Genomic DNA, 24,261 nt, shown 5'->3' with positions numbered 1-24,261 from the left:
TTCTGTGTTTCTCTTTATGTATAGTTGTAAGTTAATAAAATTTTTTCCCTTTTATTCCTAAACTAAAACCTACTTTACTCTATTTCTAATCACATCTCACAGCAAACACTAAGGAAAAAGTATTTTCATGAAAACACTAGCATTGCACCAAAGTGAAACCATGACAGTTGGGTTTTCGAGCTGCCCTGTGGTTAAAATTATCTTTGAAAGGTTTCTTCCTGTGATGTTCAGCTTTTTATTTTTGTGTATGAAACTGCCCCATCCTCTCCTCCAATAATGGATCGATTCCCAATAAAATCTGTATTACCAAATACTTCCTGGCTCACTCTTTCATAGGAGGCGTTCCTTAACAAACACTTCCTAGAGAAGTATACGGCCATGCTGGCATGCACAAGGTGCTTAATGACAGACAAATCACCAAGGAAAACAGCGTTTTTAGTTGATGCCTTTTCAGCTAATCAAAATAATCACTTGACAGATGGAATAGCAGAGGAAAGATATTGCATTCTGAACCAAAAGGCAAAATACATAAAATAATTACCTTGAATTTTTTGATTTTCCAAATATTAAAAAAAAAAAAAAAAAGAAACTTAATGTATCTACTTACATATTTACCATTGCTGTATGCAGGGGGTAACTCATGTGCAACACCAATACAGAGTCTGTAATAGTGGTCATAAGCAATAAGACAAATACTGAGTCATAGAATGAGTCCTTTGTCAGCTGGGATTAAACAACAACAATATGAAGAGATTTCATTGTAGCTCTTGAATTATCTTCCATTTCTTCCCCTACAGTGGAATTCAAGAGTCCAGCCATGAGTAGGATTCACAGGTACTCAGGTTAGGAAAAATAAACTTTTTATTTTTTTTTCTGTTGGCTATTGGAGGTTTCTGATACATCTTAAATTTAATTTTAATTTTCAGTGAGCAGTGGTTATACAATGAAAGCTAAAAAAATCAGATTGGGTTCTAGCATGTTCCAGTTTCTCTTGCCAGGTATCTGCTGATATCAGCAAGGCAATCTCTGTAGTAAAATGCAGAGCTTAAATTTTTTGCTTTCTGATGTACAGGGTCAGAAATCATTAAACCAGACTTCTTAGGTTCTGTTCAAACTGTGTATTGCAGAAATGCTTTTCATCTGAATTGATCTCAACAAATTAGCTAAGTACAAGCTAAGCCTTAAGATTCTTCTTTAACCTGAAATCATGGTCATTATGCAGGAGTCAGAAAACATAAAGCTTGAGGATTTTGTAGAGTGGTATAGGAAGGGCAGTATGATTCAACTTATATCCACATCTGTCAGAGCTTTGTGGAAAACAGTAATAAATCAGTATCAAGCAAAGGCATTGCTTCCTGTATTATGACTTTAACCCATTCTGTGCAAAATTCTATTTATAAACTAAAAAGAGCCTTACTGGACACAAATAATTGGAAAAAGTTGGTGAAGTGTATTGGTCTTCTACGACTCAGAACAGATGATCTTGCAAATCTTTCTGATCTAAGCTGGCAGCCTCATACAAGATACATGATTTTTATGTAGCTTTAAATTATATTATAAACATCAAAACAAATCATGCAGACATGAAATCTGGCTCTACCCTGTTCTGAAGAACTTTTGTCTGCAGCAAGACTTCTAAAAACTTTCTTGAAACTTCCTGTTTCATTGATGTTATTTGTGGACTGAACTTGTGTGTGTGTGTATATAGAAACTGAATTGTAAGTATGTGAAATCTAGTTAGTTTTTAACATTGTTGAATGAGAATTGCATTCCTCTGTGTGTATGATGTGGTTTGTTCTTCCCATTTGCTGCAGTTCTTCATTCTCAAAGGTGTGTAGCTGTCTGTGTGCAGTTGTCTGTCACAGAAAAGATCTTGTTTCTTAACATTTTTGCATTGCTTTGAAATAATTAATAATTTTTTGTGGTTCATAATTCAAGTGAATGAATGTGTGTATATCAAATGATTTGTCATAAGTTTTTTTTCTTTATTTTTGCTATAAGGAAACTAGTACTATATTAAAGTTTGGAGTACTTTCTTGCAGAAATCTACAGTTTTTCTGTCTAATAGGTGTCAGGCCTTTAAAAGGTAAAGTATGTCTTTAATTTTTGGCACTTGTGAGGACCTCCTCTTGTAGCATGAAAGATTTCCTTCAGTAGTGTCCTTTCTTCCTTTTGTGTTCAAAGGTATCTGATTTTTCTTCCTTTCATTCAAGGATAGGTCTGCTTTTAAACTGTGCTGTGAGCAACGCTGGCAGTAATGTATTTCCTTCAGCTAAGGCAATTTGAAATGAAGATAACTTGAAATTGCTGAAATTACTGAACACGCCATGGGGGAGAGAAAATATATATGACTCATGGCTGTTGACAATTTTTTTTTTTTAAATACCAGGCAAGATTTCCAGAATGAGTAAAGTCCAGTGTTACAGAGAAACGGGAGTAACCAGTATGTTAGTAAGCTTTTAAAATTGCACTTGCCATTGCTGTCAGGTGTGAAAACTAATTGCATAAATAGTTTTATTGTTTTAATAGTTTTTGTTATGCTGCGGGAGAAGGTACTGTAGATTTTACATACATTTTCCTGTCTCTCATACATACTTTTGACTGAATAATTAAAGGAAGTAGAAGAAATGCGAAGATGTTCTTCCTCGTAAGTCAAACCCTGATGTTGCATGAGACAAAACAGATGGTAGAATTACTTGAAAGTCTTAGAATTAAAGATTTTTCTGCCCCTGCTGTTTATTGAATAGGGGATTAAACATAATTTGAATCACCTGTGTTTTGGAAACAAGTATTACTGCAAAAGTACAATTTAAAACTTTTTTTTTAATTCCCGTGTCCAGAAGGCATAAACTGTCTTGCCCAACTTTGCCTAGTTTCAATTTTATATACCTTTCTTCTACAAGTATTGTATTTGTTGCAGGAAAACAATTTATTTGGGGATTGAGTCTAAAATTTAGATGTTGGGATGGGTATTCTACTATTTTTCATGCATCATGTTCTCAGTCCTAGTGATAAATAGCTGAATAGCATTTTCCAGGGAAGAACACTTGATTTACTTTACTCTGGAAATGAACAAGCTTGGGAATCCTCCTTCATTCTCCAAGAACCAGAGTAAAATATGTTTCTGCAAGGAAATTTTATCAAGAGGTTGGGGTGTAGGTTGTAGAAAGCAGGGAACATACTCACGGTAGTTTAGATACTCATGCTGGTTATTTGTTTTCCCCTTCATGGTTATTTCTCTTTTGGTTTGTTTTGTGTTATGGAGATAGCAAATAAACAAAACTAGTTATGATTTAAGGCTGGTGGGCATATCAGCACCACATAGATCCTCTCTCCCTGACCCCCTGTGAGCTGGGCAAGACAGTTACAAGAAAATGAGAAAGCTCGTGAAGTTGAGATGAAGACAGATGAAGGCAGGAAAAGTTGCATGCACAAGCAAAGGAGAATAAGGAATTCATATCCTCCTTGCAGGTGTTCATCACCGGCAAGAAGTAGGGCTCCTTCACCTGTAGTGGTTTCTTGGGAAAACAAATGCCATCACTCAAAATGTCCCCGCAGTCCTGCTTTATGTGGTTTGGAATATCTCTCTGGCCACTTAGGGGCAACTGTCCTGACTGTGTCCCCTCCCAACCTTCTCACTGATACAGTGGTATTGCAAGCAGCAAGGCCTTGGCTCTGTATGAGCACTGCTCAGCAACAGCTAAAACATCCATCTCTTTTCAGTGCTGATTTGCTTACAAATCCAAAGCATAAGTCCATATAAGCTACTTGAAAGAAAATTTTCAAGCCAAAATTAGTACAAATTATGCCCACAAACCCACACTCCATCCCCAATTCCATACTGTTCATATCATGCTCAAAGTCCCATGTTATCCAATACATCCTTATTATCCTCACCACCTACACACCACTTCCTGTCTTTTGATGTATGCACAGATCCTTCATGTATGGACCACCCTTGTAAAATGCCCACAGCTGTTCACTGAGTTCATTCAGTCCATGACTTGGAGCTTCATCTGTTCTCGTGATTGCTCAGGACAGAGAGGTGGTGTCTTGTGGGGAGTTACTGGGCACAAAAGTCAGGTCAGATCACAGCTGCACTTGTGCTGCCTTGCGTGAGGCTCGTCTGCTGCTGGTTGAGGTAGGTCCTTTTATAGGAATTCCTGTAACATAAAATGAAAATCATGAATTACAACAATTTAAAGGTGTTCCCAACCCTGAAGTCTCCAACCCTTGTTCCTTTGGGCCAGGCCATAGGATCTAACATCCTCCCCTTGCCCCTGCTCCCATGTGAGGTCCCTCCTGTGGGTATGGGATATAATTCTTCAAGAATTGGTAAAATGTGAGTCCTCTCCTTAGCTACAGTCTTTCCAGATGAGACTTCTCTAGTGTGAGTCCCCTGCAGGGCCACTACTCCTAATGGGTGTCATGAATTGGTGATTTAGGTCAATTAATGAACCCCTGACAAAGGATTTTAGCTAAAGTGTTATTAATAAGATGTTGCAAGTCTGTGAAGTACAGTTTGGTGCCAGATTTCACTCTTTTACTGTGTGGCCCAATCATTTGAACTATGATTCAAAATTACCAGGCACAAATCAAGTTACCATTCTACCAAGGCTATATGCAACATCAATCACTTTAAAAAGGCCTACCTTTGGAAAAATGGCCTCTTTACTTCAAGGAGCAACCTTGAGAGGCCACCTAGCTTCAAGGGAGATCACTTACATGCTGTCTGGCAAGCAGAACTCAAAGAAGGCTCACTTAGGCTGTCATATTTATGGAATAATGTGGTTTGCTCATAGTCAAATTGTGTACAATGGGACAAGTATGCATGACACTCCTTGTGCCCATAACTTCCTTTGTTCTGTGACAAATGATCCTTGGAAAAGCCACTTGCTATTCATTTTTTAATCGCATGATCAATGTTCCAAGTTCATAAGCAGGGATGCTCACTGGGTCACTCTGCTCCTTTGTGGGTTTTCAGAGGACAGATAAAACTGGAGTTCTTGGCCCATTAATGGCTCGGATCTTTATCTTCCTTCAAACCTATACTGTTTGGCTAAGGGGACACATTAATCAGTCACAATGGGTACCTGTCTACAGGCCACAGCACCTGCCAAGAGCTGGCTCGGGTATAGGGTTTCCATAGGCCAAAGCTTCCTTTAAAGCACATTCACCTGCTCCAGTATGGAGTCCCTTTTCCTGACTTCTGCCATGGTGTTGGATGTTTGTACATAGCAATGGAGCATAGTATGTTCTCAGCACTTCTTTCTTGCACTGATTTTCATTTCTGGTTTCTTTCCCTTATACTTCCTTTCTGATGTACTTAGTTTTTCTTCCAGTTTCTCATGAACTCTTGTCTTCCCATGTCTAATGGTGCCTTCTAGCAAAGAAACTTGGACTCCTTGATTATCCATTCATGTCCTAGTATTTGATATTACTGTACCTTTATTTAGGTACTGCATAGAAAAACCTTGTGCTAATGTAATCACAGGCAATTGTGTTGTACTTACCCTTAAAATTTTTAAAAATTCCACATAATGTTAATAAAATACTGTTCTGTTTCATTGTGTTCAGTTATCTTAGCATTTTTATATTTTATACTGAAAATCTGTATCTCTAGAGGTGCTAGATTTCTAGCATTATTTTGATGTTTACAGAATTCTTTCTTTTACTCTTATGGATACTAGTTTTGAAAGCAATGCATTTAACTAGTAAAAAGTGTGTCATAAAAAGGCCTGTAATACTTGAGGATTCATTTATCTGCTTTTAGCAAGGATCTTATGTTGCTCAATGTTACCGAATATTAAATGGAATTGGATTCATTGACTTGATTTTCATCTTCCACTCTCCTCATTATCTTTTTCCTTAATTGAGAGGTGTTGTTATCTGTGCCATGTGAAGCAAGGAAACATTACAACAATACTTTTGTAATGAACTCTAAGAAACTTCTGTTGATTTATTTTCGTTAATTGAACTTGCTCATAACTTCTATGAAGCTACAATGCTTCAGTTTAACTACGTGACCTAGACTGGATATATAGGAATACATTCCATATTTTTACCTGGAATTACTTAAAAGAGGCATACAATTAAAGGGGTTTGGAAAAAGTTCTTAATTTTTCTTTTTTTAAATTTTATTTATTTCTAGTAGCCATATATTTGTTATCTAAAGAAGGCTTATTGAGGCATGTTTTTGCAGGGGGTGTGTCTGGAGTTGGGTGGTGTTGTCATGAATAGTATTTGGATTGACAGGTCATTCCAGCATCCTTCTGAGCAAATAGAAACTGTGGAAGTGATCACTCCAGCATTCTTCTAAGAATGTCATACTGAACTAGGAATCACCGTTTGCAGAACAACAGGCATAAAAGTGCATTTCAGTGGCATGTTCAAGGAAAGTTAGAAGCTTTAACAGTATTCCTGTCCCTGCTGCTAGCATTAGCAGTATTCCTAGCATTAACAGTATTCCTGTCCCTGCTGCTGTCCTGACTCCTAGCTACACACTGCTGTTTGTATTTTTTTTATTTTTCAGTGCTTAGTTTCGTCTAGTACCTTTGACAACTGCTCCAACTCAGTAATCTGACAAAAGAACCTACCCTGTCCCTGCAGTGGGAAGTTCAAGAAACCTTGGGACAATGCTCTCAGGCCATGGTGTGACTCTTGCCTGTTGTACTGTGCGGGGCTAGGAGTTGGACTTGGTGATCCTTGTGGGCCCTTTTCCAGCTCAGGATATTCTATTTTTTGATTTATTACCAGTTAAGCAGAGTGGGATACTGAGAAATAAAAACACATTTACAACCAGCTCCCCTCAGCCTCAACTTCACTCTCAATTCCTCTCATTTTCTGAGCTGTGCAGGGGAATAGGGAATGGGAGTTGCAGTCAGTTTATAATGCTTTCTTCCTGCTCCAGAGTGGGGTCTCTCCTGTGCAAGACAGTCCTCCTTGAATTTTTCCAACATGGGTTCTCTTCATAGGTTCAGTTCTTTGAGAACAGACTGCTCTAGTGTACATCCCCCATGGGCTGCAGCTCCTGCCCGGAGCCTTCTCCAGCATGGACTTTTCAGGAACTGCAGCTTCTGTCAGGGTATATCCACCTTCTCTGGCGTGGGCTCCATGGCATGCAGGGGGATCTCTGGTGCCTGGAGCACCTCCTTCTCCTTCCTCAGTGACTTTGGGGTCTGCCCAGAAACAACTGAGTTGTTTCTCACAGTTATTGTCACCCATCTCAGCTGTTGAGCAGTGCCCTTTCCTAAATACCTTATAGCAGGGGCATCACCAAGCATGGCCAAGAGGCTCAGCTTTGGGCAGCAGCAGGTCCATCTTGGAGCTGACTGGAGCTTGCTCTGTCTGACATGGGGGCGGGCAGCTGCTGTTGTGTCTCAAAGACCCCTGCAGCTAAACCCAACCTAATTCAATGTCCTTCTTAGCAAAGGAACGGGCAGTGAATTTAATTCATAGTTCATATGTAATGCATAATTGAACTTAAGTACTTGAAATGTTCTCTCATCTACTTTATCCTTGGAGGCTAATCCTAACCCTATAAAACATTCTTCCTTTAATATATCCTATTTTTGCATAACAAAGGAAAAAAAAAGGGCATTTCAGTGAACTTTTAATCTTACATTGTGCTACTGATAGTGATCTGGATATTAAATGAAAGCAAATTATTGAGGCATGTTATGCCTCAAAGCAAAGGCATTTTATGTAGTTTCACTTTTAAGCAAGTAATTAATATCATCCAGCTTGTTCACTTCTTCATTATATGAAATTAGCAGTTTGCTAAGATGTTGTCTTTCTATAAAAAGTGTTGATCTTTCTTGACAAGAGAATTTTGCCTGTTTTGATACCTGGTCAAAGCAGAAGCATTAGAAGATTTTTTTTTTGTGAATAAAATGCTTTTCAAATGCTATTAAAATGCATAGTAGGAGAACCAACATATGCTGTCTTAAGACTTCTGATATCTGTGACTCCCAAGAAAAGATCAGGAATGTTTGAAACAGTTTCAGGCTGTAAAAGTGAATTTCTGCTTGAAGTCTCCTATTTTACTATTGCGAGCACAACTGTATTACATAAACTGGAAGTAATTTTTTTGCTGCTTTGCTTTCTGTTCTGTCAACCAAAGTACAATTCCTTGTTCTTAAACAAGTTTATGCCAAATAGTTGACAGTATGGTGATGAGTTTACAGGATGGTGATGAGTACAGTATGGAGAGAATGAGTAAAAAATCTTACCTTGAATTCTCTATCATGTTTTGAAAAATCTTAGCTTAGGATTCAGCAACTGTTGTAAGTTTCCAGAATTTCCAGTAACATAATTTTATTTTGGTTTGAAACACACTGGCAAGTGTCTAGATTGTACAATATTAAAATTGTTTTTCGGGTATTTCTTTGTCTCACACCTGAGTGTGCATTGTGTTGAGGAGTGGCATCTGTTGTATTCACTTTGGGAGTGCAAGGAAAATTGGACTGGGAAGGTAGTCCTAGGACAGATTTACTTGTTGGCAAATAACCAAGTCCTAAGAAGAGGCTGTTCAATAAGATCACATTATAAAGTAGTAGTTAAATTTTTCTGCGTCTTTTTTTTCTTATATATTTTCTTCTGTTTCCACAGAGTCGTCACACAGTATTAAAAAATTAACAGTTCTAGACGTTTATCTGACATAATCAAATCTGCTTTATCTTTTAAGTTTGTCCCTTCTGTCCCAAATTTGGGAGATGCTGAAAATGACAGCTGGGTGCAGAGGTTGGTGACAGCAATTCTGACACCTTCAGTTGTGGTTTGTTTGCTTCCCTTGGTTTTTCTGTGTTTTCTCATGCATATCCTGATGCTCACAAAAAAAAATTTGAAGCTCATTTTAATTTCTGTATATTCTATAAATTTTTCCTGAGTCACCCTTGGAATAATATCCTTGCTTTTTCTTTGCATGAACATGTACATATAAAATAATCTGTTCCTTTGCATCCTTCTGTTTGTGATTTCCATAACTACTGTTGCTGCATGAGTTGCCTACTAAATACAATTGAATGGTTTCTGTATTAATAGGGTTCACTTACGGTTTGGGGCCATAGGGTTTATGATTTTTCTCTCATTACAGCAGTTAGGAAACTGCAAGTTATGTTGTGAACATGTTGGTCTCCAAAAGGAAAGAGTGTCAAGAGTCCTTCATCCACCATTTCTTTGCTGTATAAAACTTCAGTGAATTTTGAAAACAACAAAAATATCTGTCTAGTCGGTTAAACTTACCATACTTAATGAATTGACAGAGCATTTGAAGGATTTTACTTAATTATTTTCTTGGTACAGCTAGTCTATCTTAAGATAGTAAGTAGAACTTACTTTCCCAGTAGGAAACCCATAAAAATGCTTAATGGATCATCAGAATATCTCAAAATAAGCTTAGATTCAGATATTGAACATTTTCATATGTTGTGTTGCCCTTATAAACAATCCTTTTAAGGAGAGCTTAATATTAATTACCATTATATTCTTCTAGTTACATAGGAAAGAAATACATATTGTCTAATTTCAACCTATTTGGAAAGCATTCAAATGTAAAATAATGAAGCCACAGGGGCTAGCTTCTTAGCGAGATAGCTGGTTCCCCGTAGGGTTAAGAGCCCCAGGCAAGCAGTCCTCAAGGCCGGATACCTCAGCCCTCGGGGCTGGGTGCCCTAGGCCAGACTGCCACACAGCCGTGGCCCCTAGCAAGCTCAGTGATTGTCAGCTCTTAGTGATATCAGCTCTTCTATGGTTTCAGCTCTTAGCTTGCTTGTAGGGGCTGTGGCTGGCCATGGCTCTGGAAGGCAGACGAATGAGAGAGGAGAAGGCTGGCTTCAGAAAGTTCCACGATGGTTTATTCTGAGGGTCTCGCGAAGGGTCTGAAAGCTGCTCTTCAAAAAATGGGCCAAGACAGCCCCTTTTATAGGGTTAGGGAGGATTGAAAAGTGACCAATTGTAAGGGTTAGGGAAACTAGCCTATGGGGTCACAGAGAGATAAGCAGGCCTGGAGGACCAGAGTGAGGACTCCTGGTTCAATTCCTATGACTCAGCAAATACCTATCTCTAAACATCCCTCCACGGAGCCGTAGCTGGCCCTGTGTCCGCTACATTCAAAGAGAAAATCCTGTTAGAATGAATCCAGTTTCACTGCTGCAATGCATACAAGAAAATTAAAATCACAGTTCTTTATGTAATGTATTAAAATTGTTTTTCCTGTGATGGATGAGGCAATAGGTTTCTGTATAATATTTCTTTTAAAAATAGGCATCATACTTATTCTCAGCAGAAGAAATTTTGGAGAAGATTAATTTAAGCAACATTAGGAGCAATCATGTTTCTCTTTTTTTATTATCCCTTTGGTATTAAAATCTAAAGTTTTTGTTGGTAGCAGAAGACAGGAATTTGCACTATATAAATTAAAGCAAAAGGCAAGCCATATTTGAAAAGTTAGCATATTAATTTTTTAAAATATGTTTGATACTACACCAAATCCAGTATGGGTTGCTCCCCAAGCAGGGGGCAGTCCCAGCTGTATGCTCACACCTTTTTTGTTGTGATAGAAGGCCAGCAGTTGCTTGCTGGCACACTGACCAATTGATCTGATAGAAAATTAATACACTGCGGGGGTGGGTAGGGGGGAAGGGCATAGTTTTCCTGAATAAACACAGAGCAAGAAGAGAAAAGTGCAAGGCAACCAACAATTACAGTGGGTTATTGGAGGTGCTTTTCCATGGGACAGTCTTGTACTACAGAGGGTTGTTGTGACCCAGGGGCAGGACCCAGCACTTGGCCTTGTTGAACCTCATCCATCTGGCTTCAGCCTGTTGATTAAGCCTGTCCAGAACCTTCCTGCTCTCCAGATTAACACTCCCACCCAGTTTAGTGTCATCTATGAACTGTCTTAGGTGGCACTTGATCCCCTGGCCCAGATCACCGATAAAGATGTTGAGTAAGTTTGCACCTGGCTTCATCCTCTTTGTACCTTTCTTTCATATATTTCTATACCTTGATGAGATCTCCTTGAGCCTTCTTTCTTGGGGTTGCACAGTCCCAGCTCTTTCAGTCTGTCCTGGTAGGAGAGATACTCCGGTGTATTCAGCATCTTCGTGGTACTTGCTTAGACTCTCCCCAGTATGTCTATGTCTCTCTCACACCAGGGAGCCCCGCACAGGACTGCATGTGTGGCTTCAGCAGCACTGCGGGGAAGGATCCCCTCTGACATCCCGGCCATGCTTTGGCTCATGCAACCAAAGGCATCATTAGTCCTTCTGATGGGTTAGCCTTGGCTAAGCATCAGGTGGCCATCCCAAACTGCTCAGTCACTCCCTTGCTTAGCTGGAGAGGGGAGAGAAAATATAATGAGAGTCTCATGGGTCAAGATAAGGATGTTTCTTCTGCCTGTCAAGATCCTTCTGCATAGCAGCACAAAGCTGTGATGTACCAGTCACTTGTCCCAGTCCTGTGTTATTTGCATTATACATCTCCTTACCCCTAGATAGGTTTTGTAAGACATTTTTTATTGATGTTGGGTATCAAAAGGTTGTCTGATTTGATGGCTTCTTTTGAAATGTGTTTTCCTATGAATCTGTGTCCTTGGTGGCTGCATTTAGTACATTACTTAGTCTCTAAGCAGATTCCACAACATATTGATTATCCTGTATAATTAGAAGCAAAGTGTTCCAACCTGGAGGCCTAGCTGCAGTTCATTTGTTGAACTGACTATTTTTTGTATATCCAGCTGTTGTCTAAGCTTAAAATTTTGCCTAAGACAAAATGTGAACTTGGCTCTAGCTGAAGACAGAACACAAGGAATCCTTGCTCATTTCCATTACTTCAGTGCATAAGAAACAAAACCAGAGATTCGTGTTTGAGAAATTACCATCTGTGATAGACTTGGATATTAATCCTCATGAAAAATTATAATCTTCTAATTTCTCTTTTCTTTGAAGGTAGTGGTGGTGGAGGGTGTGATTTCTGCTTCTGGCTTATTCTCTTGCTACTGTATATAAAATGTTCCAGTGACTAAACAGAAAATAAGAAAATACTGTAATATGCTTTATAAACTTGTGGTTAATATAGAACTTTTTTATGTAGATGATTTTTGGAAATGAATTGCTATTCTTTTAAAAGGAAGACTTCTAGTTTGTATAATGTCACATTGATATATTATTACTCTGCTTTGCATTCTATTTTGAATTCCAGCTTCTTGCCTGCCTCTCATCCCCCCTCCTCCATGCAGTCTTTGTGCTAGTTCCTTTAGGCTGTTTTTTTCTTCTTTATTGACTTGTTTTTTCCTTTGTTTGAGTGGAACATGTTTACATTGCCCAATCCAATTTTCATCTCCCTTTTTCTGCTTTCACTGTAGTCTTTGTCATTAATTATGCCTTTTACTTTATTACTTCTGTTCCCTTGGGATCTCTTACCCCAAATTGAAAACATAACAGTGGTATCTAGATGTCCACATAATGAACCTTAATTGTTTAATCTTATTACTGAATCTCTCATCCTTGCTCTTTTCCGTCATCTAATGTTTTTCTGTGTTGCATCTTACCTAAAATTACATTGGAATAGCTTCAGGATAGTGCTGCCTTCTTAAATTTTTTCCTCTCCTTTCCTTCCAAATATAAAATTTCATTGGGCAGGGATATAATCTGAAATATTAGGCACATTAAACCTCATATTTCATATGAATACATTAAACCTCATATTTCATATTCAGCCAGCTGATAAACCTTAAAAGGCACTTGGAGATGAAATTGGACCATTTTTAAGGAGACTATAGAGATGTGTATTTTTCTCACTACAGCTTAATTTCTTTGGTTTTTTGAGACTATTCCAAATTATTGGTTTACCCCCACCTCCTGTGGTCAGCCACAAATTGTCACATTTTCTGTTAACCTTAACATGCGTTCTGGTGGTTTTTGCTATTACCATATTTTGCTATGGTTAACTTGTAGTGAGAATTGAAAGCTGCTGTAAAGAAGCCCTTGTATTCCAGATGGGGAGGGACTATTGGTCTGATTTCTTAGTTCCTTTTTTTTTTATTTCTTTTAAATTAAATAAATCTCCTTTATTAAATTGTATACCATGTAAATGTTTGTAACTATTAGATCTATTAGACTTGATCTAATAGATCTCAGACTTAGTGAAGCCAGCATAAGCTAAGCATTTTTTCTTATTTCTAGTTATTGGACAATATATTTTTATCTTTTTAAAAAAATAGTATGTTGTAATTCTGTGCATGTTACAACTAATTGTATTCTTCCTGTTCTTTAGATTTCTTGCTTGTCAGGTGCATTTCCATAATGGTATGGGAAAAAAAAAAGCACCAGAATTTATTGGTAATACAACTAAAGAAAGGTAGTAGTGTTAGCGTTCAGGAACACATAATCACGAGAAATGATTATATGCAGGTGCATTTATTGAAGAGCTCTGGGTGTCAGGGGTACAAACCCAAATCTGACTCCGACATAGGTTCGGGATGGATATGCTTTTATATTCTATCGTTATATAACTTTCATGTTAATTATTAAATTTACATTGTTCTATAGTATACATAGATTTCAGCCAAGCATAGCCACCTTAGACTAGGAACATACAGTTTCTCATTGTTCTTCTTATGATTATACAATAATTATTTTAATTACTAAACAATCATCACAGCTAGCAATTATACTACTTACATAGGTAAAACACAAGGCTTAACATTTCAGAATTTATCTTAGATTTTCCAGGGCGCCACTATCAGTAAAACTCGTGGTCAGGTAGTTCAGAAAGATACTCAGTAGTTACTGTTGTGTAGTTATTCCTTTAAGAGTGAAAGTAGTGAAGCTTAATTTTATTGTAGTTTACTTATGTGAAGCATATTAGCGTGTCGCACTTGTCTTTTTTTTTTTTTTTAAATTATTTTTGATTTTCATCGCAGCACAGTCCTTTAAATGTGTTGTGGATTTATATAGTTCACCAATGAAAACTATTTAGATCACTTCTTCAAATAAAAAAGTGGAGACATGAAAATTTACATGAAAAAAGGAATTAAGATTATATCATTACTTGCATGAATGGTTTTGGACAGTCTTGGCATATTTTCAGCAAGCTGAGAACTAATATGTGTTTATTTGCAGTTGTTTGCGACTAAATCTTTTTTGCCATCCTTCAATGAATAAAATTTGCAAGTTTAATGTTGATTACCATAATCAGATTTTTAAATCTTGCAAATAGTCCAATGCAAATCTAGTGTAGGTGTTTACCAACAGGAAGTGACTGTTTAGCCAGTATGGCTTCTTAGTTTATGCTTAAGCACTTCTGATTTATAAGATGACTTTTTTGGTACATGTGCCCTGAAATGGGAGGGATTTTTTTTTTTTTTTACATAGATGGATTTTCATTGGTTTCATGTCAGAATCCTTATTTTCTATTTCATCCTTATGAAAGTATTTTGACTGTCTTCCAGGGGCTGGAAGATATTTTAATTTAGTTGGTTTTTTTTCCTAATAGTATTTATACTGATCTAGAATACATTATTTTGTATATTCAATTTTACTAATTGTACTAAAGAATTATTACATAGTACAGTTGTGTATGGTTATAACTGGAAACTTTTCTTCTGCCAAAACTGGAATTCTCAAAAAATAGAAGAATAGTGATATATATGTCTTCAGTAAAACATGGTGTAATTTTCTATCATAATTATTAAAGAGTACTAAAATTTTGAAATTAAATACCATGCATATTAAAATGGGGAAATAAGAACAGTTGAAATTAAACAGGGAGGAGACTAATGGTTTATGCTGACATACCCTCTGTGCATGAAAGGGTAGAAAACTACTCAACTAATATAAAGCAGTCTGATGTCAACAGTTCTGGTTACTGTATTTCCAAAATTAATTTTTAACTATCTTTTTCCTGAAGTGGGTATAAAAGCAGTTAAAGTACATAAGAAACAGATACTTATTAATGACATAATGGTTTCTTACATCTTGAATTAAAAGTAAAATATTCTCCCAGTCTGCAATATGTGCAGAAACATTTGGTGATAGTTAATAAAATTTCTGAACCTTGATTTTTGCTGTGTCAAGTTGGTGCTTTTTTTTTTCCTGCTTGTAGAACATATAATACTAGTGTTTGCATATGTGAAATACTCCATACTTTGCATTTTATATATTGAGGAGGTTTTTATATTTTCTTCCCATCATGTAAAATACGTTTGAGAGTACATTTTGTATATCAATATGAAATGTGTCTCTTTCTGATCCTTTATGCAGGGAAGGGTAGGAAAAGAAGGACTCAACAAATCAAGAACGAATGCAGTCTTTACTGGGTAGGGCTAAAGCTCATGAAAAAACCTATTAATGTATTAAAATACCTCAGCAGTAATTTGCTGCTCTAATGTGTTAGTCACCCTTAAGCTCCTTCTATTTTTACAGGTTGTGAAGGATGACTGATGCTGTTTTCTGTGATGCTACTTGAAGTCTCCAGTGCTGTGGATTGATAAGCAACATGCAGATTTAACTGCACAACCTGGGCAGAAAGCAACAGGAGTGGTAGTCCTTTTCAGCTCCTTAAGTGGATAGAAGTACAGTGTCATCTCTCTGCAAGGGAAGATTCTTCAACAGCATTTTATAGCTAATAAGACAGACAACACAGTCACATCCACCTTCCTGATTTACAGTGCGTTGCCTTCCAAGACAGATGGTCTGTCAGAAGCTGGAGGATGCCTGCAGAACATATAATAATGAAGTAGTGAAATGATAGTGCTGCTGCTCCTGCCTGATTGTCGAGATCACAGCTGACAGAACTGCACTGCCCTTTTTCTGCTTGCCTAATCAGGCCAGAAATAGCAGGGAGGATATGGCTGGCTTTGTTAGCAATCTGCTAATACTGCATCTTCTGTTTCAAAACATCTGTTTGGGTTTCAGAAGCCCACTTTCAGTCTTCAAGAGGTGGGTTATTTAAGAAAATACTATATATTAAATGCATACAGTCAAAATATTACAAATTGGGAAAAAGCATGTCTTAGATAAAAATGTGTCATGGTTTTTGTTCAGTGTTGATCATTGCACAGAATTTTCCTTCTGCAATTTGAAATGGTACTGTTCTCATACCGAAAACAGAAATTCATGTTTTATCCATAGGGTTGCTCAAGACGGATAAAATGGCAATTAATACAACATTTTTAGTTAACACTACCTATTTTTGAGGCTACACAGAGAGTAAATATATTTCAGATGCTAGAGTTAGCTTGCAGGGTAAGATCTTGTTTTATTAAGAAAACATCAATTAAGCTGAACAGTCCTGAGAAATGTAGGGGTTGTTTGAATTCAAAATTGCATAGGTAAGCTTTAATGTAGTGCGGATAAGAGAAGTAGCCTCTTACCTCCTGAAAAAAAGGATTTTACTCTTATTGAGGTTGGGTATCATGTCACTTCTGTATACATGTATATACATAGCCAAAACTTGTATCAGTGTTCCATCAATGTTTCTCATGTTTTACCATTCAGTTCTTTATAGTGATCTACACTTTTTTTACAATTAATTTATACGTTGAATTCAATACAGAATTTGATATTTGCTTGATGTTGCCAAGTTTACTGTTTTACATTGCTACTTGTAGTAGCATAGAAATTGCTATACATGCCATAGTGTTTGAATTAAAAGTTGCCTCTTTGCATGTAATTTAAGTTTAATCTGTATAGAATTATAAATCCTAGTCTCAAAAGCCCCCCCCAAAACTGTTGTGAATTATTAATAGTAATATATATATATTTATAGTATAGTATATATATATTAATTATTAGTAATAGTATATATAGTATAGTATATACTATATATACTATACTATATATACTATATAGTATATAATTAATATATACTATATATACGATATATAATAGTATATATAGTATATATTAATTATTAGTAATAGTATATATATATTATAATAGTATATATATATTTATCTATATAGTATATATATATTAATTATTAATATCAACATAGTGCAGTGAACTAATTCTCTGTCTGTACATCCATGTACCTCCGACATTTTTGAATGAGATAATAGGTTACATTTTCAGCTAGCGTTTTCCAAAGTAAATATCTTATTGCTCAGATCAGGAACTACTTCAGTAAGTACTGCAAAACTAAGATGTTTTCCTCAGCTTGTAATAGAGTGAAATTTTCAGATCACTCCTGGAACTACTCAGCAGTATTGTCTTCTTTACTAGGTCTGTAGAGACCCTTCTTTTAAGAAAGACATTAAAAATTCAATACTTGAAAAAACAAACTTTATTCCTTCTTTTTCAGATATAAAGATGCTGAAGATACATCTCTTCCCAATGAATGCCTTGGAAGTGACCAGCTGGTGATTTCCTTTGGTCTGTCAGATTTTGCACTGGACATTCGCATGCCTGCAGTGACACCTAAGCAGGTGAGAGAATTGCAGGTTTTGCCTCTTTCTCTTCTTTCAATAAGTTAGGAAAAGAATTTCCCTATAATATCTTTCATTAAAAGGAACAAAAAAACCATGGTAACTTTTATAAATACATAACTTTTATAAATACATAACTTTTATAAATACGTATCTGGGTAACATATAAATGCATATCGATTTGTACTTCTCAGAGAAAAGTAGGCAACAAAAAAGTAGCCTCAAATGAGAGAAAAATCTCTTCATTGAATTAATTTTAATTGTAAAATGTTGGTTTTATAAACTGAACTGTTGAAGTTTTATAATGTGAAATATTTCTAGCTGTGCTAGTAAGACATGCAGTTGCAGTTAACACCAAATCTCAGATGAATACGTCAGTGAATCTAATTACGTTAAACTGTATGTTGCTGTAGTTTCAGCAAGCTGAGTGAAAACAACCAAAAAGCAGATAAAAAGGGGTAGTACTTTCTGACCCAGTATTTTTAATGCTCAAAATACTCCATGAAAGCTATTACAAACAAGTTATGATTTTATACTCTTTAAGGTATGAAGTGTATTATATCCTGCTGAACCAAGTGAGTAAAAGTGAAGACAGTTAAGATTTTTAAACTTAACTTTAAGATTCACATAAAATATTGAGATTCCACTGTCATGTTCTGATCTAATTTCATTAAGCAAGAATCATTAAAGAATGTTTTTCTAATTGCAGAGAATTATATATATATATATATATATTATTAAGAGGTCTACATCTCTTTTAAAGGGCTGAAGATGCTTGAAAAGTGCAGTATGTTGTGGTGCAGTAGTTGATGACTCATTGTTGCAGATGGCAGTTTTTAAAGGAGTGAAGAGAAAATGAGGTTTTCAAGTTATTGGGGAAAACCCCTCTGGAACACGTAATTTAAAGCAAGAGGTGTTACTTCAGCAAGTACAAAACAGAAATATGGTTTCTACTAGATCTTCTTTGCTGCAAAATATTAAACTTCTCCATCAGAAAAAAGAAAAGTACTCTCAGTTCATCTAGGTGCGCATTTATAATCATGAGTTATTGATTTTACCTAAGGAGCCATGAGTTGTACAGCTAGGAAAAACATACAAAGAGATCAGTCAGTTCAGATTCGTAATAAAAAACCCTTCTCTTCATGTGTTGTAATGTCAAGACTGGGGGAAAGGTTGCCAAAAACCCTGCATTTTTTAAAATGAATTACTGGGCATGTTGAAGGGGTGGGAGGGCCAGGATTTGTCTTAGAGCTCATAATTGCAGTTGTTCTATGGGTGCATGAATGTCAACCAAGCCCTTACATGACTTAGGGGTGTTCTGTGTATACCTGAGTTGTGCATTCTTTTGTCACAGGTATTGCACATGGACATTGAAAACTGCTTAATTTCTACTGCTCTGTGAAGCATTGCAGTAGTTTTCTTTCAAAGTTTGAATATAAGGTTGTGCTGCTTTTTTTTTTTTAAATCGTCTGAACCCAGGTTAAATAAAAAGCACAGAGTATTTTCTATTTCTAGAAGGCTTTAGTATTTTAGCTCTGTAAATGCATGTAATCACAGTACACAAAGGCATTGACATCAGTCGTATCGGTTAACCTCTGTTCATCCTTCCCATTTTCTAGCAAAAACACCAAAAATGGTTTCTTACCTGAGCAAATCACTGCTGTGTATAATCATGTTTTGTTATCATCATTGTACCTTCCTTCTCTGTTGCATTTAATTGTTTACGCCTATCCACAGAGTCTTCTTTTGAATTAAGTTTGAAGTTATTCATAGCAGGAATTTTATCTGTTTTGATGTCTTTATGAAAGTGAAGGCCTGTCAGATTTTGAGTGCATGGGTGTAGTGAAATTCCAGCAGATGATACATTTCCTTTCCTAAACAGCCTTAGAAGTTGGAAAAAAACCACCTATGAAAGAAGAGGTTTAAAATAGTTGCTAGTGTACCTACCAACTTAATACCTAATTTGATAACCTTATAGACTGATCTCTGTTCATGTAAATAAATTGTGGCAATGAATTTATTTCTTAGAATAGTAAATCAGATAACATACTCATATTTGCCCAAGTATCTTAGTAAAGTACGTGATATTTTTTTTCTAGATGGTCCTATTATATATCCTCTTTTGTTCACTGTTCCCACATTCATTTTCAGAAAGTGTAGGGAATTTTGATGCTTTGTTTCTATTCTTTAAATTCTAAATTTTTCCAATTTAAAGATAATTTCTGTTCTCTTTTCTGTTAACAGTCTGATACCTACCTCTGCATGTCAGTACCCCTGCCAGTGAATGATGAAGCCTATGTAGGTGAGTATTGGTTAACTGAAAGAACTTAAGTAAGCCATTTGGAAAAACCTCAACATTTCCTTTTTTTCTTTGACTCCTTTTTTTCTTTGACTTTGACTTTTCTTTGATATTAGCTTAATCTTTGAATGTCAGAGTTTCCAAAATGCATTTGTCCTGTCCAATCAGGAAACAAACTAGAGGGAGTTACTTAGAGTGAAGATAAAACTGTATCTGAGAAGATTCATGAGTAATAGCGGTTAAGGAGCTACATGCAGATGCCTCTGGCAGTCAGGACCAGACAGTCCATTTGCAAAGTATTGGCTTTCTGTCTCTGGCCAAGTACTTAATTCTGCACTGCTGCGCAGACTGTTTATTTACCTCCTGGTACAGGTTGTAAATCCTGTGTACTTACAGTCAGTGTTGGCTGTGGAAAGATTTTTTTGGAGGAGAAACCAAACCTTCTCCTTCTTTTTTTTTTTTTTTTAATGGCATGACATGAATAAGATGGCTGACAAGTAGAAGGAAATATTTTAATGTGTTACAAATGCTGTCATCATATAAATCAGCAGAAGAACACCATCTGTTCAGTAAATCTTTGTGGTAGTTAAAATTTTATTGTGCTTTGCCATGAACATACAGTCATTCAGGCAGAGAGAAGGCTTATTGGTTTGGCTGAAGGTAGTTTTGCTTTCAGAACATGCTATAAGCTGTTCAAAAGGAAACAATCTTTTTATTTCTTTACACTTTTGTTGCATTTTAGGATATCTGTGCTAATAAAAGCATGGTGGGAATCCCGTGTAGTTTTTGATGTTGAGTATTATGAGATTGTTGATTGTTGTTCCATGTGGATTTTCTTGTGGAAATCCCTCAGAAGATAGAATATCGTTTTTTGATTTTCATGTTGTATTACAGTAACTAAGAAAAATGATTAAATTTTTTCCATTGCTTTCTCTATATATCTGTTTTCTAAAGAGGTGAGAATCTGACTTCACATTTTAGTTGTGAGTATGACCCCAGAAGGAAAAATTAGCATAGAAGGAAGGGAGTGAGTGTTCACTCTTGAATAAATTATGCTTGCTGTGCTGTGTGCAATAGACTCTTCTGCTTTTGTTGATTTGTAGAAAGGCAATACTACTAACTTCCTCCTTAAGCAGCTTTTATTTAGTGTGTCACTGAGTTGAAAAAATCCATAGTTTAATGCATTGTTAAGTTGCTGCCCATCTAATTCTGTTGCTTGTGTTAAAGGAACATAAACTTCTTTTGATGCTTAAAAGGACCTACTGAAAGAATTTGCTTAAAAGTTATGCAAAGTTTCAGTGCAAATCATGCAATTCAACCCATTTTATGTTGGTTTTTTTTTTCAGACCTAAAACTTTATGTAATCTTCACCTGATTTTTACAGGATTTGGTCACTTTTCCAGTGATCACTGTTCCTGAGTACCCTTCATTGCAAAGCAGAATAAGGTCTCTGGACAGAGAAACCATTCTGGTTGTCTTGTAGAGCTTTGAAGAGTAAGAGGAACTTGATGAGCAATCTGTAAAAAACCCAGCTTGTTGTGTGAACTTAAAGTATTCCCACGATATCATTCCTTACAAACAAATGTATTTTGGAATAGATACACACACACACACGCACACACACATATATACATATATACATACATACATACATACATATACACACACATTTTCATAATACATACATACATACACATACACACATACACACACACACATACACACACACACACATATATATATATATATATGATTTTTGTTGTATGCTTTAAAATTAGAAGAAAATTTTTGGTTTTTCACTCTTTTGTCACTTCCACGTATGGTGGAAGTCAATAGACATATGGTTAGTCTGAAATATGAGATCATTCCATTTTGCTTCACTGGAAGTTGTTCCTCATGGAAAAGGCTCAAATTGGCATCTTCATAGTCCATGGAAGTTACATGATGATGAGAAAGCGTAGACTCAATCATATCAAGCTGTAGAGAGTAGAAAGAATGTGGAATGACCTACCTTATAAAATAGCTATGTAGAAAACTATTAACTTGCATACATGGTTTTGTGTTGCTTAAATAAACACAGAAGAGTGGCACATAGAGAACGTTTCATCTTTTCGAAAGGATACAGTCTATATTTTTAATGGTTTAAGTTAGATCTACCTTCATTGCATTGCCCAGAAATGGTGTAATGAGCTTTCCTTAAAACATATTGTTTTGCTTTGTGACAAAAACAATGGAAAACTAGCATATGAGCTGTCACTGGGTTGCTGTTTAGTGATGTTGAGAAGACTGTGTGTTCTGTAGGGCTTCAGCATGAGGATGTGTGAATACACATAACTGAAACAATAAACTGGATTCCTAAGACATTTTGATGGTAAAGCTCAATATTCTGCCTTCAGTTCAATTTATTTGCTAAGAAAATACCTTGTGCCTTTTTTCCTTTTATGGTTTAAAGAGACATTTTTATGACCAATTGTCTTTACAGTTTCGTCAAGACTTGCTAATTCATTTCTTTTTTTTAACTTTGCCTTCCTATTTTTACTTTTGTTTCTCCCTTCCTCCAAAACATTTTGGAAGAGAAGGATCTATAATGGAACCTGCAGCAAGATATTTTTGTTGCATATTGGTGTAATATAAGAGCCTTGGCAGAGAAATCTTCTTTTTTTGTGTTGTATGTGGTCAGTACTATATTTATTATTAAGTAGAAAAATTTTTTAAACTTTTTTTTCAGTATTTTTATTAAATTTGTATATAAGGACTTTGAATTCAGACTTCAACTTTGCTATTTCCCTAAAGGAAACCAGTAAACATTCATGCTTGCACAGGGACAGTTGGTATAACTTGGTACTTCAAAACTGGAGGCACACTGTACCACAATTCACAAACTTGTTCAGAGTCAGTTCTCAGACATTTTCAGAGGAAGGAATCAATCACTCTTACTTAATGCAATGTTGCCAGGCTGGAAGGAGAATTAGAGCAGGTTTTGCCCCATGGATCTTTTTCAGGCATGCATCTGTGTAACTTTGCTGATGCTGTTTTCTGTATTAGGTTCTTTAGTGGAGGATCAGACTGTCAAGGCTGAGATTTCTGTTTGAACCAGTTGTTTCTCTGTCACAAATGACTGTAAATACTGACAAATTTGATTAAGGAGAATATTTTTTGTGAGGTTTGTTGGTATACGTTTAGGTTTGTGTTAGGAATATACCATTTGCTCCTGGAAAGTGAAATGGCAGGGAGATAAATATGCTGTTATTAGCGAGTGAGATTAATATGTGATTTTCCAAGAAAGTATACTCCAGTTTTATTTTAAAAACATATCATTGTGGTTTTCTTCTTCTGCATCCTGTTTGATTAATGTTTATTAATAAATAGCTAAACCAGAAACTCAGGTGAATCTTTAATGGTGCAGGCATTGGTAAAAATTAGTTTTTCATAACTAAACTGTAGAGGGAGCTAAATGCTCTACAGACACTCTACAGACACTCGAAAAAAATTTAGTCTGACCTCTCAGCCAAAATACTTGACTGTTACCTTCACCTGCTTATATTAATGTACATGGGAGATCAGTAAATAAATGTCTTTTCTTACTGACTTATGATAGGTCACTGTCAGATTGTGCTGTAGAAATGAAATTGAGCCTTCTACATTTAGCAACATTGAAGTAATTAGATGGTGTATTACTTTTCATCCATAAAGGACTCAGAAGCTCTAGGTTTGTTACTCTGCTATGGGATGTATAAGCTTTTCTATTGCCAAGCAATGATGTCATCACTGTATTGGAGGCCTCTGATGTCTCCCTAATTTGCCAAACTCCAGACACTGAATTATTGATAAATTTCTTTAATGGAGATAAATTTCTGTAATGGAGAAGACATTAATATTAAAAAAAAAATCTATCAACTTTATTTAATGGAATTGTTGTTTGTAAAAATTAACTTATTAGAGGTTTGTTTTTTAAATACATAGCTTAAGTACACACTGTTAAGATTAAACTGATATCATGTTCTGTTCATTCCTTTTTCTCTTTGAGTTTGTAGTTCTAAGTAGTACTTGATCAAGAAATTAGGTAAGACTTCAATTTAGTATGTATACGATAGCTGCTGCTGTTATATTAGTAATTATTTGTATCACTTCTCCATGCATTAAAAAAAATTAGTATTGAGTAATATTCTGTTCATATTCTGTGAAATGTGGAGGCTGTCAACTAGGAAAACAGGACTGCTGTTTGATATTTCTTAAGCCTTTGGTAGTGACAGTTCCCAGCACAGGGAGTGCTGGAATGTTGCAGCAAGTCCAGAGCAGGGACACGAAGATGATCAGAAAGATGGAGCACCTCTTCCATGGGGAAAGGCTGAGGCAATTGAGGTTGTTCAGGGGAAGAAAAGATTTCTGGGTTACCTAATTATGGCCTTCAGCCCACAAGAAGGATGGGGAGAGACTTTTTAAAAGAGCATGGAGCGACAAGACAAAGAGGAAAGACAGTAGGTTCCAATTAGCTGTTAGAAGAAAATTGTTTACTGTGAGGGTGGTGAGACCC

General features: G+C 36.1%; 1 protein-coding gene across 13 annotated transcripts in view; it reads left to right on the top strand.

Moving 5' to 3' along the window:
- Positions 1 to 24,261, top strand: part of PAM (peptidylglycine alpha-amidating monooxygenase) — a 654,400-nt gene that overhangs the window by 573,294 nt on the left and 56,845 nt on the right. For 10 of the 13 annotated variants that reach the window (XM_050986801.1, XM_050986809.1, XM_050986808.1 and 7 more), the window contains exons 2-4: positions 15,426 to 15,941; positions 17,305 to 17,428; positions 19,673 to 19,730. In XM_050986801.1, the coding sequence (XP_050842758.1) occupies positions 15,850 to 15,941; positions 17,305 to 17,428; positions 19,673 to 19,730 (274 nt within the window). In that variant the 5' untranslated portion in view covers positions 15,426 to 15,849. Of the gene's footprint in view, positions 1 to 15,263; positions 15,320 to 15,425; positions 15,942 to 17,304; positions 17,429 to 19,672; positions 19,731 to 24,261 lie in introns of all 13 variants that reach the window. The other 3 variants (XM_030236676.2, XM_050986802.1, XM_050986805.1) reach the window with 3 other exon arrangements.

The sequence above is a fragment of the Serinus canaria genome, chromosome Z, assembly GCF_022539315.1.
Source record: "Serinus canaria isolate serCan28SL12 chromosome Z, serCan2020, whole genome shotgun sequence".
Taxonomy (NCBI): Eukaryota; Metazoa; Chordata; class Aves; order Passeriformes; family Fringillidae; genus Serinus; species Serinus canaria.
The sequence above is the reverse complement of the archived record's forward strand: the minus strand, read 5'-3'. Positions and strand labels throughout refer to the sequence as shown.